Source organism: Hyperoodon ampullatus, assembly GCF_949752795.1.
Source record: "Hyperoodon ampullatus genome assembly, chromosome: 12".
Taxonomy (NCBI): Eukaryota; Metazoa; Chordata; class Mammalia; order Artiodactyla; family Ziphiidae; genus Hyperoodon; species Hyperoodon ampullatus.
Genome location: NC_136925.1, coordinates 87,384,864 through 87,400,040, shown reverse-complemented (window position 1 = coordinate 87,400,040; position 15,177 = coordinate 87,384,864). Strand labels below are relative to the sequence as shown.

General features: G+C 52.0%; 1 protein-coding gene across 1 annotated transcript; it reads left to right on the top strand.

The window, feature by feature from the left end:
* On the top strand, positions 1-954 carry GPR31 (G protein-coupled receptor 31; the record flags this gene model as incomplete). Its single annotated transcript, XM_079716323.1, has 1 exon — positions 1-954. The coding sequence occupies one exon, from the start codon at positions 1-3 to the stop codon at positions 952-954; it is 954 nt and encodes a 317-aa protein (XP_079572449.1).
* Between the last annotated feature and the right edge of the window lie 14,223 nt (positions 955-15,177).

The following is a 15,177-nucleotide window of genomic DNA, read 5'->3' as shown; positions in this document are numbered from 1 at the left end:
ATGCTGCCACTCAACTGCTCGGTGGCGCACAGCTACGCGGCGGAGGTGACCACAGCCTTGCTGCTGCTGCTGGAGTGTGCCCTGGGCACGCTGGGCAACGCCGTGGCGCTCTGGACTTTCTTCTTCCGTCTGAAGGTGTGGAAGCCCTACGCCGTGTACCTGTTCAACCTGGTCCTAGCAGACCTCCTGCTGGCCGCCTGCCTGCCCTTTCACGCCGCCTTCTACCTGCGGCACAAGACCTGGGGCCTGGGACGTGCGTCTTGCCAAGGGATGCTCTTCCTGCGGTCCCTGGGCCGCGGGGCGGGTCTCGCCTTCCTCACCGCCGTGGCCCTGGACCGCTACCTCCGGGTGGTCCACTCGCGGCTCAAGGTCAACCTTCTATCTCTGCGGGCGGCCTGGGGGATCTCGGTCCTGGTCTGGCTCATGATGGCAGCCCTCACCCACCCAAGTGTGCTCCTCTCTGAGGCCGAGTGCCCCAGTTCTGAGCCCAGGACGGAGTCCTCCTTCAGCCTGATCTGGCAGGAAGCCCTCTTCTTCCTCCAGTTTATCCTTGCCTTCGGCCTCATCCTGTTCTGCAGTGCCGGCCTCATCAGGACTCTCCAGAAGCGGCTCCGAGACCCACACAAGCAGCCCAAGCTGCAGAGGGCCCAGGCGCTGGTGGCCGTGGTTGGGGTGCTGTTCACGCTGTGCTTTCTGCCCAGCTTCCTGGCCCGCATCCTGCTGGCCATCTTCCAAGGGGCGCTCAGCTGCAGGGCCCTGAGCTCCATGGTCCACGCCGCTGACGTGACCGGCAGCCTCACCTACCTGCAGGGCGTGCTGAACCCCGTGGTGCACTGCTTCTCGAACCCCACCTTCAGACGCTCCTACCGCAAGCTCCTGTACACCCTCACCCTCAGGGCCCGAAAGCAGGAAGCAGAGGCTCCGGGCTGTGAGCTCAGAGATTCTTACTCCTGAGGATGGCCAGCTCCCCCCTCGCGTCCACGACAACTACCCGGGGGACGCTGAGCAGTCACGATGGTTAGTTAAGATTCCGCACTACAAACTTGAACGCAACTTCAGCAAGTGTCACTGTTGTTTACCAGGATTTCCTTCAGCTATTTTGTGTCGCAGAGCAGTTCATCAAAATGAGCGATCAGAGCCTCCTTCACGCAATTCCGATGCACATTCAATCACTAAATGACTACGACACATTCATAGCTGGGAAAAGATGCTGTGGTGGACCGGTGACGCAGAAGGTGGTGGAAAGCGGCATTGCAGATGCGGTCCTGACTCTGTTTGGCGTTGGCAAGTCACTTTATCCTTCTGTGCTTGAATGCAAAAAATGCAAAAACTCTAAGCTCTTTTCCTACCTATTGCACAGACTTGTGGTAACTGACATGGGGAAGTGGAGCTTTGGGTCTAAAAACAGGTTCCATAAGGTGTAAGTGTCCTGAGCTCAGTTCTACTTAGCTCACAACTGATTGGTAAACTTGAGCTTCACTTGCACAGGTTACACATTACATCCAAGACAACATAGTCAGTGCCCTCGTTTATTATAAGGAATACTTTCCTACTAAACTTCTCAAAATTGCTTCTAGTACTTTCTTTTTAAGTTTGAATGTCTGAATGCTTTTGGAACTCAATCTGCTTCCCCTGCTCTAAAAAAAATCACTGTACTTTAAGCCTCCTGGGAGAAACACACAGTATGAGATACCAATTTGCATGTGAAATGGTGATTTTCACCCAATGGCAACTCCTGAGGACAGCAGCTAGGGACCAGCCCGGGTGCAAGGCCACTGCAGGGAAGGTGGGCACAGCCCCTGGACACCAACAACAGCGCATCTTTTCCTCTCACTCTTCTTAAATTATGTCCCAAATTTGTAGCTCATGCTGGTGACAAAGGATTTAGAAAGTCAGCTTCCTATCTGCCTTATCTCTCACTCTCTGTTCAAGGCGGTTGTGCTCTCCCCCAAAGGGACTCACCAAAATGCTTAGAAGAGGCCTGGGGTCTGCGTGTAATACAGGGTCCCATGCAGCCCACACCGGGCAGCCTCACCTGGAGCTGCACCTGTACTGCCCCCAGGGAGAGACCTCTGCTTTTCCCAGGAGGTAGTCCTATGATCGCTGTAATATTTAAGGTTAAAACTGCTGGCATTAGGCAATAGAAAAGGGCAAATCTACACCCTCTCCCGGAGCTGTTTGCCTCCCAGGTAGGTTCCTTACCAGAACCAGACTTGAAATGCGGGCGTGACCCCACTATTGTGCTTCTGAAGGCTGTAGACCCTGTTGACACCAGAAGTATAACGTACCCAGTGGTCCCAGGGGAGCGAGGCTCCCATCAGCAACCTTGTGCTGTTTTCTCGGGTTTTATTTCCTCCTTAGTGAACAGAATTTCAAAGGGCTTAGAAGGGAAATGTGACCAGATGAGATGCAAAGAGGTCGAATAAAATTCTCTGATGGGAACATTCTATGCTGTGTTTCTTCCCTTTCAAAGAAAAGAAATGTCTCCATTTTTCTTCCTTTGATCTTACTGCATATACAATTTTAAATGCTGCTTTTCAAAAAATCCAACATTTAATATAAATATTTTCCATATTATGATGAAATCCCCGTAAGCATGACTGATGACCTAATCATCTTCCCAGCAGCTGTTTCTTAACCATTTTCCTGCTGATGACATTTAGATCCTTTACTCCCTACACAAGTCAATTCCACACCCTGAAAGCATGTACCCATCTACAGACATCAGGTGCCCATAGGTGGGGCGAAGCCAGCTCATGTGGTTGCCTAGACAGGCCTGCTGGCGAACACTGGGCACGAATGCTTCCCACGCACGGTCGGTCCTGCCTGGCTCCCTCCACGATGCTACGGCCAGCGGCTCTGCCTGGCGAAACGGGCAGGTCTCCTCACAGCATTACTGCCTCTCGGGCTCTTGCTGACCTTCTGCTGGACTCGCTGTGGGATCCGGGAGCTTTTGAAACCCCCACGTCTCGGCTAACCCCGGGGCTGCCTGACTCGGTTGGTCTGGGAGACATGGGTAGCTTCAAAGTCCCCTCATTAATCCCATTACTGTGCAGCCAGGGCTGAGGGTCCCTGGGTTACTGGCCACGGTCAGGGCCTTTGGGTCAGCATCCTGCTCGGTCACTTCCCTGCTTTGTGACCCGGGACAATTCACCAAACCACTCTGAACTTTCCTCTTCTGTAAAATGGGGGTAATAACAACAGACCATACGGGATTATTGTGGAGACAAAACAATACATAAAACTCTGCTGGGCACAGAGCCTGGCACACGACAATATTCAGTGGGTGTTACTTTGCTGTTTCCAAGCGATAGGTTTATTCTCTGATCCTTGTTTACGTCTCCAACAGTCTGTGGTCCCTTTGCAGACACAGCTTTTCGCCGGTACACCCTCAACACAGAGCCTCGTGAACTGGGTGTTGAGCAGTTCTGCTAAGTCAAAGCTTTATTACTATTCTTTCTTTCTAGTAATTCTTTTCTGCATATTTTCTAAGGATTCTGTGAAAAGGACAATGTTTTGTAGTGGAAGCTTCAGGATCCTCTGAACACCCATCTCTGAGGATGTTTTTGTCACCCTGTCCTGTCACTCCCGTCAAAGACACCAGCTCTGCACTCAGACAGTTGTCTTCTTTAAAGACATAGAGTAACAAGGTCATCTTCTCCAAATTATTTTCTCTGAGAAAGGAAAAGACTCAAAATGAAAGTGTGATTAAGCAGTACATGATGGGCCTCAGAACCACAACTATTTTGCTACCAGTAGCAGATTTTGGTTTCTTTTCCCGTGCGACTCGCTTCTTGTAATACAGCAGGTACCCAGCCTTGGCTGCGAGGCTTGCAAATCTCAGCACTGTCTTAATCCTGACATATTCAGGAGCCCAGATTTTCATTTGGGTGATGCATTTCTTTCTCTATTCAGATAATGCCATCACTGTTTCAAAATCCTGGTCATCTTCACCTTTCTCTTTCCAAAATCCAGCAGGTAACTGAGCCCTCCCTGCACACATCCTGCAGGTGCCGGTGTGCTATCTGGGACACTCCAGTCTCTGTCCTGGGAATTCCTACCCGCCACTCAGGTCCAGCCTCTGGGACCTACCTCTGACATGCCCCAGGCAGACGCCAGCATAGCACCTGACTCAACCCAGCCCAAAGGCCTCCCGTGGGCCTCACGTCTGCTCTCCCCTCCCCGTCAGCTCCTTGCACGGGGCCTGGCACACAGTAGATGCTTAATAAATCTGTGGAATAAATACATAAACAAATCAACCAGATCTAAAGTTAAAAGGTTCACTTTATCCACTATTCAATAGGTTTTAAAAAAAAATTCACTTTGAAAGACTAGATCCAGAGGCAAACTTAAAATTGTATCTTAAAGAATCTTCTAGGGAAACACTAATACAAAGGAAAATATAATTTTCACATTTAATGGAGAAAGTTTTTCCTCTATATTTTCATAATAACTTCTGCCAAGAATTCAGGCAACGATTTTGATTTATCTAAGGGTCGGGATGGTGAACGGACCCCTTGTTTGGCCGTGGCCTTGGCGGGGACTGGGAACTGCATCACGTGCCTCTCAGAGGCTTCCCGAGCACACTGCCAGTGCTCACGGGAACCCCCCCCAAACCACAGTCACCCTCAAAATGTCTCTTTTATAAAACTGGGTAAAATATACATAAAATGTACGCTCTTACCCGTTTTTAAGCACACAGTCCAGCGGCATTAAGTACCTTCACACCATTGTGCGACATTGACACCTTCCATCTCCAGAACGTTTGGATCGTCCCAAACCGACACTCTGTCCCCATTAAACACTAGCTCGCCTGTGCCTCCCCCAGCTCCTCCCTCACGGCCCTCCTTTCTGTCCCTATGGATTTGACTCCTCCAGAAACTTCACATACGTAGAAGCAGACAGAACTTGGTTTTTTCTTAATGATTATTTCACTGCATATAACGTCCTCGGATTTCGTCTACGTTGCAGCCTGTGTCAGTCTTTCCTTCCTTTTTAAGGCTGAATAAGAGTCCACTGCACAAGTGCACTGCGTTCCGTTTATCCATGGGTGTCAGTGGACACATGGGTTTCTTCCTCTTCTTGGCTGTTGTGAATAACGCTGCTATGAACCTAGGTGTGCAAATATCTCTTCAAGACCCTGGTTTAAGTTCTTTTGAGTCTATATGCAGAAGAGGAATACTGGGTCATATGATAATTCTAGCTTTATTTGTTTGAGGACTCTCCATACTGCCTCCACAGAGGCTGCACCAGTTTACACTCCACCAACAGTGCAAGGGCTCCAATTTCTCCACACCCTCGCCAACACTTGTTGTTTTCTGGTTTTGTTTTTTCTTTGTTTGTTTGTTTGTTTGTTAGAGTAGCCATCCTAATGGACGTGAAGTGGAGAAATGCTTCTTTGAAAATCGGGAAAGTCTTGATAACGTCAGAGACTAAGAAGAAGACATCGCTGTGCCTGGATCCCGGAACAGCAGACCCAGGCCCACCATGAGTTCGTTTGTGGCCACACTGTTCTCTAATCCACCGAGATCTCACACAGTGTCTGTTTCTAAGGCTCTTTCTCACTGAAACCATAGGCCTGAGGACAAGTGCACCGGGGATTGTCAGAGAAGCCGTCCCCCGGATGCAGAGCTGAGCCACCCCTCCCCCAAGCTCAGCCACAGATGCCGGACGTGCCCTCGGCTCTGAAGTCAGGACCAGATAGGCTGCTGTCCAGCTGGGAGTCCTTCGGCCTCAGCTTGAGTTTAGCCCTGCTGCTCTTTGGCCAAGGGACCTCAGGCACATCACCCTGTGGAGGTTACGTCTTCATCTGAAAAGTGAGGGTGACGACCCTTTCCTGGAAGGATGGCTGGGAGGACGGCTGACCACCCAGGGCCATGTCCTGACCCATCCACGCTCGATGTCACGGGGTCTTCAGTGAAAGGGCCCCTGCAGAACAGCAGTCTGTGATCAGAAAACAGGAGAACCGGGGGCTGCGAGGCGCCGTCCCTCCTCACACCCGTCCCCTCCTCCCACCTGGTACCCACAGCCCAGTCTCTGCCCGCTTCTCTCTGTCGCACACGCCAGCCTGGCCCCGTGGCCTCTCCCTCTCATGCAAGGTTACAGGCACTCCTCCATGGTCTGGGCTCTTTTATCTTCTCTTCCTCTGTAATCTGACAGGATTTCCACTAATCGGGCAGGTGGTCTCAGGGTGTAGATGGTCTACACTCGCACACACAGGGCGTGCTGAGCTGCCGTGAGTCATCCAAGTCCAAAACAGTAAAAGGACCAGGAGTTCTTATTTACAAAACCTATGAGGTCAGCAAGGAAAATACTATCCCGATCTGCAAAGGAGCAAACTGATGCTCTGGGAGGTTTGGGAGTCTGGCCAGGCCCCCGCAGACGCAAGCCGGGTCCCCTGGAGCGAGCCCAGGGCTCCGCACTTGAGCTGCTCTCCCAGGGCCTCCTCCTCCCCCTCTTCTCTCTCTGGCCGAGTTTTGCCGGCCAGTACTGGACCCCCTTCTATGCAGCGGTGTGCTGGTACCAGGCTGTCTGGGAAGAGACAACAGCCCTGACTAGCAGGAATCGAGAGGTGTCAACGCTCCCATGTGGCTGACTTGAAGCTGTGACCGACTCACAGCGGCTTCCCGAAGGCTCCCCAATGAGTCTGCAGCTGTGGCCCCCTGTCTCACCCTGTCCTGGCCATCGGTCCCTGGGGATGATGTGCATCTCACTCCCGCACCTCGGGTCACCCGACAAGAAGACAATGACAGGATGAAATGCGCTAAGAAGAGAAGAATCTCCCGCAGACCTCGGGGCGGGGGGAGAAGTTCCCACTGAGGGTTGGCAAGGGGGCTGCTCGGGAGGGTGTAAGGTGCCCGTGATCCTGCGCCAGCATTTAACCCTGTCAGCCCTGCTCGGTGTCAACCAAAAGTATCACGTGCCCCTTGTGGAGACTTCTGGAAACATCCTGCAAAGAGAGCTTGTCTTAAAGGCCACCAAAAGGCCAGTCAAACCCAGGCACCCAGAAGAAACCTAGTGGGGTGCTTGAAAGTGTGAGCTTTAGTAAGTAGAGGATAACGGAAGACAAGACCTCGGATTTCTGAAGAGCTAACAGGAAGCCATGTGCTTCGGCAGATGGTACGTGAAGAGGTCGGACATTCTCAGGCTGGAACTCCAGCTTCTCCACTTACGGCTTCCAACTGCCCCCCTAGAGCCGCATGGCCACGCTGTTTGCATGTCTGCAGAGAGGAGGTGGTGCTAGTGTGTGCCCAGTGAGGTTGGCGTGTCCCCTGAGATGCTCAGCGTGACAAAACCTCTGGGTCCCACACATGTGGACGCACTGAGCTCGGGGCCCCTGTTGGGCCAGGCTCAGTCCTCCCTTCCCTAAGGCGTGAATAAAACAGCATCACATCTACAGACAGAGGGAACTAAGATGATTTCTGGAGAATATCTTAAATGAAAACTTACAAATGCACGTGATATTCACCAAAACCGCTACAAGATTTCCCTTTCACATATTTTATTGGAAAAGTATATAATAACACGGAACTTTTTTTTTAAGTGTTCTAATCAAGAATAGCAGCAGATGGGATGAAGCGAGAGAGTGGCACGGACATATATACACTACCAAACGTAAAGTAGATAGCTAGTGGGAAGCAGCCGCATAGCACGGGGAGATGAGCTCGGTGCTTTGTGACCACCTAGAGGGGTGGGATAGGGAGGGTGGGAGGGAGGGAGACGCAAGAGGGAAGAGATATGGGGACATATGTATATGTATAACTGATTCACTTTGTTATACAGCAGAAACTAACACACCATTGTAAAGCAATTATACTCCAATAAAGATGTTAAAAAAAAAAAAACAACAACAGCAGGAATATTGGGCCCAAACTATACTCTTATTTCCTAAGTTAAACCAACTGACTACAGCACAGCGGGAACTGGGGGAGGAGGTGGGGTCTCTTCGAGCCATCCTTAGCACGAGGGCGCCGACCTCCTTAGGGCCCCGCCTTCCTTTCTACACCTCGGGGTGCTCTAGTGTCCGTCCTGGTGAGCCCTGGGGGTTGCACTTCCAGACAGCGCCTGCTTCCTGGACGCGGAGACGTCACCAGAAGTCATGCGGGAACATGCACCTGAGTGTGCCAAAGGGCTGGGTGGAGCCGAGACCCCCCGACCCCCCAAACACCCCCCTCCTCCCAGGGTCACTCCTGGCCCCAGGCGGGGCTGCCAGGGAACACGATGGAATCTTCTATCTGCAGTCCAGCCCCTGACAAGCAGCACAGAATGCTTTCCACATTTTCATTCAAATGGGACGGTTTGCCCAATGGGCCACTTTGAACGGACCAGACAACAGTCTTTGTTCTGTGACATTTTACGTTACATCCTCAGCAGTTTCTTGATCCTGTAAAGGGAGGTCACGGCAGGAGATTGTGCTCCAGAGGATTCCTGTTGATCCTACCTGCCCAGGCAGCCCTGGCAGACGGAGATTCAGAGAGGGGAGGACACAGATCTGTGTGCAGTGGATGGGAGGAGAGACAGGGAGGAAGAGAGGGGGTATCGGGCCCAGACCTCAGGGGCCCTGCACAGCCGCTGCCCCCGGTCACCCGGCTGCACACTGCACCATCACTGCACCAATCTGACAGCCCTGGGGAGGTGGCTCTCCAGTCTGCTGCTGTGTCTGGATGGTTAAATCATTGTCCATCTCAGAATTCTTTAACAGCTGCCCAAGGGCTGCGTTTAGCCCACAGAAGGCTTTTGATTGACTCACAAGTTATTTTTAATGACTTTATATTATACGTAGTTTAAAAAAAAAACCCAAGACTCTACATTTTTAAAAGTTTAGATTTTCAGCTCTTCTTGAAAAGTGGCAGATCCGCCGCCCTGGGCGCACACTCCCCCGGCACTGGTGGGCTTGGAGCCCCGCTCCTCGGGTGGGTTTCACCTTCCAGTCCCTGCGTCTGGGCTAGTGTGTGTCCTTCCTGGTCCCAGCGAGCGTTTACGCCATCGTAGACTCTGATCTACACCTTACTGAGTTTCAAACGCAGTTTTCAGTTTCCCCTCCTGGGTACGTGTGATGGTTAATTGTCTGTGTCCACTTGGCCAGACAGTGGTGCCCAGTGACTCCTCAGACACAAACCCAGTTGTTGCGAGAAGGTGTCTGTGGACGAGGTCAGTGTCGTGAGCAAAGGAGATCCCCTCCATAGCGTGGCGGGCCTCGTCCAATCAGGAGAGGGCCTCAGAGACAGAACCCCGAGGTTTCCCAGAGAAGGAGGAATTCTGCCCCCAGACCGAACACAGAAACCCGCCGGAGCTTGCAGCCCTGGGAGCTTCAGACCTGTCACCCTCACAGACGTAGGAGTCAATTCCTTTAAAAATCCCTGTACCTGTGCACACACCTGCGTCCCCTACCTGCCCTGTTCCTCAGGAAGGAGACCCCTCCTCCACTCTTGCTGTCCGCCTTCCCGTTGATCAGAGGCAGCGATTTCAGTGATGGCTGCCAGCGCAGGTCTTCAGAAGGTTTGCTTTTATCACGTTATTTCTGCTTCCATCACCCCCAGGCTCTCTCACTCACATCTCTTCATGCTCTTCATTTCAGGCTTCGCCTGGGCCTCTGTCTCCTTCTCATCCAGAGCGTCCTCCTGTCCTGTGACGCCCTCGTTTCTCCCCCGACACACTTCAGACCCCTGCCTCTGGCTTTTCTCTACAATCTTCTTGTGCCTGCGCTGGGGACAGTCCAGAGCCCCCAGAGCTCGTGCATTTGGTTTCTGTTCAACATGAAACTGAACGGTTCTCGGTTACATTCAGCCTATATCGGATCCGGCTGTATGTTTGTACAGTCCTGTTAAACATGAATGTTCAGCGCAGAAGGTAGGTTTGTTTCTGACCTCTGGACAAAAGCTCAAACTGCTCTGTTATCTATACATTCGTATCACACCTTTTTTCATTTAGCAAGAAAAACGCAGCCGGGTGTCACCAAAATCCTAACCCCATCCAGCACCTGCATGAAATGCAATCACCAGTTCTGAACTACAAGTTTTTGTCAGTTAAAACTCAACAAAGGTATATTTCATAATAGCACTTATTCCCAAATTAAAAATACAGGCAAAAGAAACCTTCTTTAATCCTGGGGTGTGAACACACTGGCCGTTCTAGAGAAAATAAATGTGTTTTAGGGAAGTAATTCCTCCAGGCAGCCACGAGCTCGGCTTGGGGGAGACTCAGATGCACTGTTTTTGTTTCTAAATGTGCATTTCAATGTCGAGTGGGAGAAGTTCCCCAAGTCTTTACTGACTCACTTTTCTCATTTTTACTAGAACTCTGATGCAATCATATGTCTATTATCTGAGACTCCAGCCCAGCTGCATAATAACCAGCCTGTTATTCTTGTTAACAAGCCTGGGACTCTCCTGTGATTATATTATTTTACCCACAACGCATTAAAAGCATTTACAGCTTTAATTTATGCTAAAACATTTCGTTTGATTCCCAACACCAGCATCCTAAAATTTTAAGAGCTGGCTGCCTAGAAAAATCCATTGGCTATTGCTTTTGCCAATACAAAGGTAAACACTGTTAAGAAAAAGGAAGAAAACAATAAAAACGAGGTAGCAAAATTACCTGGAAAGTTACCATAGTTACCTAGAAACCATGGTACCTTAGCAGTCGCAATACTTGAAAATTAAATTCCCAACCTGACATTTAAGGGGTGTGGGTGTGTGTGTGATGGGAGGAGACTGAGAAAAGTGAACAGATTCACCGGCAGAGAGGCAGACAAAGGGACTCTGCGTCCCCAGTAGGCAAGAGATGCAAGGGGCGTCCAGTGGATTCTGATCAGAGGACTCACAGGCTCTTTGCCTTTTCACACTGGACAGCAACTTGAGTGTCTGCAGGTGGGAAGGGGCTTCCTGGGCGCTGGTGACAGGCGGATGCTCCCCTCCTGGTCCTGCCCAGCTGCCTGGTAGCCATGGTGGCCGTCACCAGCCTGGAGAGACCTCGGGGCCGAAGTTCCTGGCAAGTGTCCGGCCGGTGTCTCTTCCTCAGTTGTGAGACATTGACAGACTCCTTCAGCCCCGAGGGTGGGCGCACAGGGTATGAAAGTCACCAGGTGAGGGTGCAGGAAGCCCAGCTGTGACTTAACAGGAGGGTCGTCGTAATTCCCACACAGAGGGCTCTGCGTCTGCTGCTCTGCGTCTGCTGCTCTGCGTCTGCTGCTCTGCGTCTGCTGTCCCACCTCCGCGCTCAGCTTGGGTCTCACAGGGCCTGCGACCTGCACCCTCTTTTGCCTAGACAAATCGGAACAGCAGTGCTGGCATTTCAGGTGGGACCAAAGTAGTTACGGAGAGCAAAGCTAGGAACCAAGTGCCGACGACAGGCCAGACTTTCTAGGCACAGGGTGAGGACTTGAAAAAATGGCCCCCTGACCACAGGGCCACCCCTGGGGACCTTCTGCCGTTTGAACAGAAGAATGTGTGCTTTTTACACAGCACAGTGGAATCAGAGCTGCAGCCCAGCCCCAGAGATCAGGGAGAGTCGGGCAGAAAAGGTACTTGAGTATGAAAGTGTTAAGATCTGTGTCTTCCTCTGTGTGTTAATTAGACAAACACGCTTTGGGTGTGGAACCATGTGTTAGACACTGGCCGTCACTGGTGAGACAGACACGATCCTGCCCTAATGCTGGCTCGTCTAGAGTTGGGCACAGACTCTAAGAAGTGAAATACATAGAACAAACAGAGGAAGGAATGTGTGAGAGGCTAGGAGGCCACCAAGAGGATGCTGAGTTACAAGACAGCGTGGGGACCCACCTGGGTCAGGGAGAGACGTCAGGAAGACCTCACCAAGAAGGGCACCTTCCAAGGAAACCTGGCAGGGTGAGCAAGCGTGATCCGTGCCCAAAGAGGAGCGTCCAGGCGGAGAGGACAGTGCCAAGGAGGGAAGGCATGGCCTTGGGAGGAAGGGGGCCAAGCTCTGGCTGGGACCCTGGGCGTGAGAGGGGCCTGAGGTGGGTAGGGGGCACTGGGGCCCAGGAAGTCAGGCCTAGCGGGGGGCAGTCAGGATTGTCTTCTACTTGCAAGGTCAGTGACTGAAAGGGGTCAGGCAGGAGAGGGACAGGATGCACTTTGGGTTTACAAATCCACTCGGGCTGCAGTGTGAAGGCAGAAGGAAGGGTGAGAAGACAGGCCATGGTGCTACTGCAATGGTCTGTGTGAAAGAAGATGTGGTGGGATGAGGGGCAGTGGGCCCCGCTATGCAGAGAGGTGCTTAGAGACACAACCGGCGGGCCTGGGGACAGCCTGGAACGGGGGCTCTCCGGGAAGTGGGCTTGGTAAACACGGTGCGCAGAGGCAACAGTCATCAAAAAGAGAAAGACCGGGGCCAACGAGCTCTCTGGGAAAGATGGAGCGCTCATCAAGTTCAGTGTGGAATTCGAGGCTCGGTGGAGGTATCTGGCAGGCACATCCAAGAGACAGGTCTGTCTGCGAGCCCAGAACCTTGGGGAAAGTTCCAGACTTCTCATCAGCATGTGGCGGGGGGTGGGGGAGTCCGGAAATCCAGGGACAGGAGGCGGCCTGGGGGGGGGGCACGTGGGGAGGGGAGAGAGCCCAGTTGGAGCAGCTCTGCGTCGCGGGGGCGGGCAGAGCAGGAGGGGCCCCCACTGCCACACAGAGGAGGAGCCCCAGGAGAGAAAGCCCCCGGCCAGGACACATTTGGAGATGCTGCTGAGAGGCAGGTGGCCCCTGGGTCTGAGGAGATGGCCACCAAGGTCATGAACGTCTCCAGAGCTGCCACCCCGCAGCCCCTGCTCCCCAGATCCGGTGGGTCGGTGGAGGGTCTGTGCGTGGCGGCAGAGACTTGACCTTGGAAGTCAGGCCTGCGGGTGACCGAGGACAGCTCGTTGGGAAGGCTCTCCCCAAAGGTGAGGCTGTCAGCAGCCTTTGATGGGGGTCTCCAGTGCGGCCACCCCTCCCCACCCATCACTCACTCCAGCAGACCAGATGCCTGGACATCTCACCTGGAGCCCCTGTGACCGCAGCCTGCGTCCAGCAGGTGGCGGCAGCGCCCCGTCCAGGAGGCCAGTGGGCAGCACATCTCCAGTGAAGTAAGGACTCTTCTAAGGACCCCTTTACAGCGTCTCACAGATGCACTTGTTCGCTACTAGCGTGGAGAGATGTGCTGGGTCATCGCCTACATGCTCGGTTCAGAAAAAGGACCCCCAGATGTCCTTTGTAAATTCAAATTCTTAAATTCAAGGAGCCAGTTAATCTTTCAAAATGAGGCAGAGAAATAAAACTTTCTCATTAAAATATGAACCCTGATTCCAAACACGGTACTTGGACAATTTAGACTGACCGGCTCCAGATGCTGCGGCGCTGGTTATCACGAAGGTGGGGGGGAGGCCGCTCCCGGGCGGAGGGGGCTGGACCGACCCCTCTTCTCAGAGACCCTGGCCAAGACCATCCCCGCTTCTTGTGCTCTGTGCTTTCTACTGCAACTTGAACGTTTCTCTCAAATGTGCAGCCTTTGCTCTTTTTTCGAAGTGAGTGGTACAGCTGCACTTCCTTCCCTTGAAGTTCATTTTCCCACTGTCTCCCCTCCCCCCCCACACACACAGTAACAGTCCATGGTGACAGAGCTGTGGTGTATGCACTGTTGTTACACGTGTGTGGACACGTGGCCGCCCAGCGGGAGACATTTCTCCAACTCTCTTTCACCTTGTAACCACATGACTAAGTTGAGGCCAATAGGTTGGGAGAAGTGATTCCCACAACTTTCAGATGTGCCCTTAAAGAAAAGGCCACCTGCCTCCCCCTTTTCCTCTTTCTGTTGCCTGGGGTGACAATGTGAAAGAGGGAGTTAGAGCAGCCCCCTTGCACCATGAAGACACACTGAAGTTGAGGACAACAGCATCCTGCTAGTCATCCTGGATTGTCTACCTGGACTCTAATACAAGAGAGAAATAAACCAAGGGGTTAGAAAAGATACAGGGCTTCCCTGGTGGCGCAGTGGTTGAGAGTCCGCCTGCCGATGCAGGGGACACGGGTTCGTGCCCCGGTCCGGGAAGATCCCACATTCTGCGGAGCGGCTGGGCCCACGAGCCATGGCCGCTGAGCCTGCGCGTCCGGAGCCTGTGCTCCGCAACGGGAGAGGCCACAACAGTGAGAGGCCCGCGTACCACAAATAACAAAAAAAAAATTGTACTTTCCTGGCTTCACTTAAAAGCTAGGCTATCTGTCCTCAGAAGCAAATCAACATACAATTTGCAAGATAATACCTCCGTGCCTGAATTTTCACCTTTGCTGAGATATACATATAGTAAAATCTCAGTTATCCAGAAATAGTTGATCGAGACCACGTCTCAACCACTTTGTAACAGGAACCAAGAAAAATTATCCTTTGAGAAAAAGAAAAATTAGCCTCTGGTCAGCACACAGATGTGATTATACATAAACACACACACATACATATGCAATAAATTACACATGTGCATATGATTAATGTATTAATAACAGCCTGGCAGGCACGAACCCATTGTCCCTATTAATACACAGTCCTGACAAGTGTAGACAGATGATCCCCGAACACAGTGGAACAATGTTTGCAAAGAGTCAGAGGAGGGACGAAAGGCACACACTTAAGGTCCAGCCAGAGCCTGACAGTGAGAGAAGATACGAGAAATAGATGAAAAGGAGACCCAGGAACCGTTAAAGAACAGTCCAGAGCCCTTTAATGTAGGAGCAGAGACCCCGGTAGCCCCGGGTCTCCGGGGGTGTCAGCCTCTGCAGCACCAAACAGCTGTTGATGCACCTGTTCTGATGTCCAAGGCAGCCCGAAGAAAGGATGCCATTTAATGAAATAAAATATGTAGCACATTTTAGAAACACCTTTATTCATTATGGCTGAAATCTGAAAAGGGTTATTGCATAAAGAAGCAAGTTTCACTCCTCTGGAGACTGAGATGCAGAAGACCTTGATTCCAGCTTCGCCGAGTCAGCATGATGTTTCTGTGCCGGTTTTGAAACACACTTTCACAGATCTCATCAGTGCGCTGGTCAAACCGAAAGAGGCAGAGGAGGAGTCATGCCTCCTCTGCTTTGATTTCTGAAGTCACACGCTGACAGATTTGAAGGACGTGGGACCCCTGCACACCAGGGTCTCCCAGTCAGAGCTCTGAGACTGGAAGACAATTCCTACTTCACC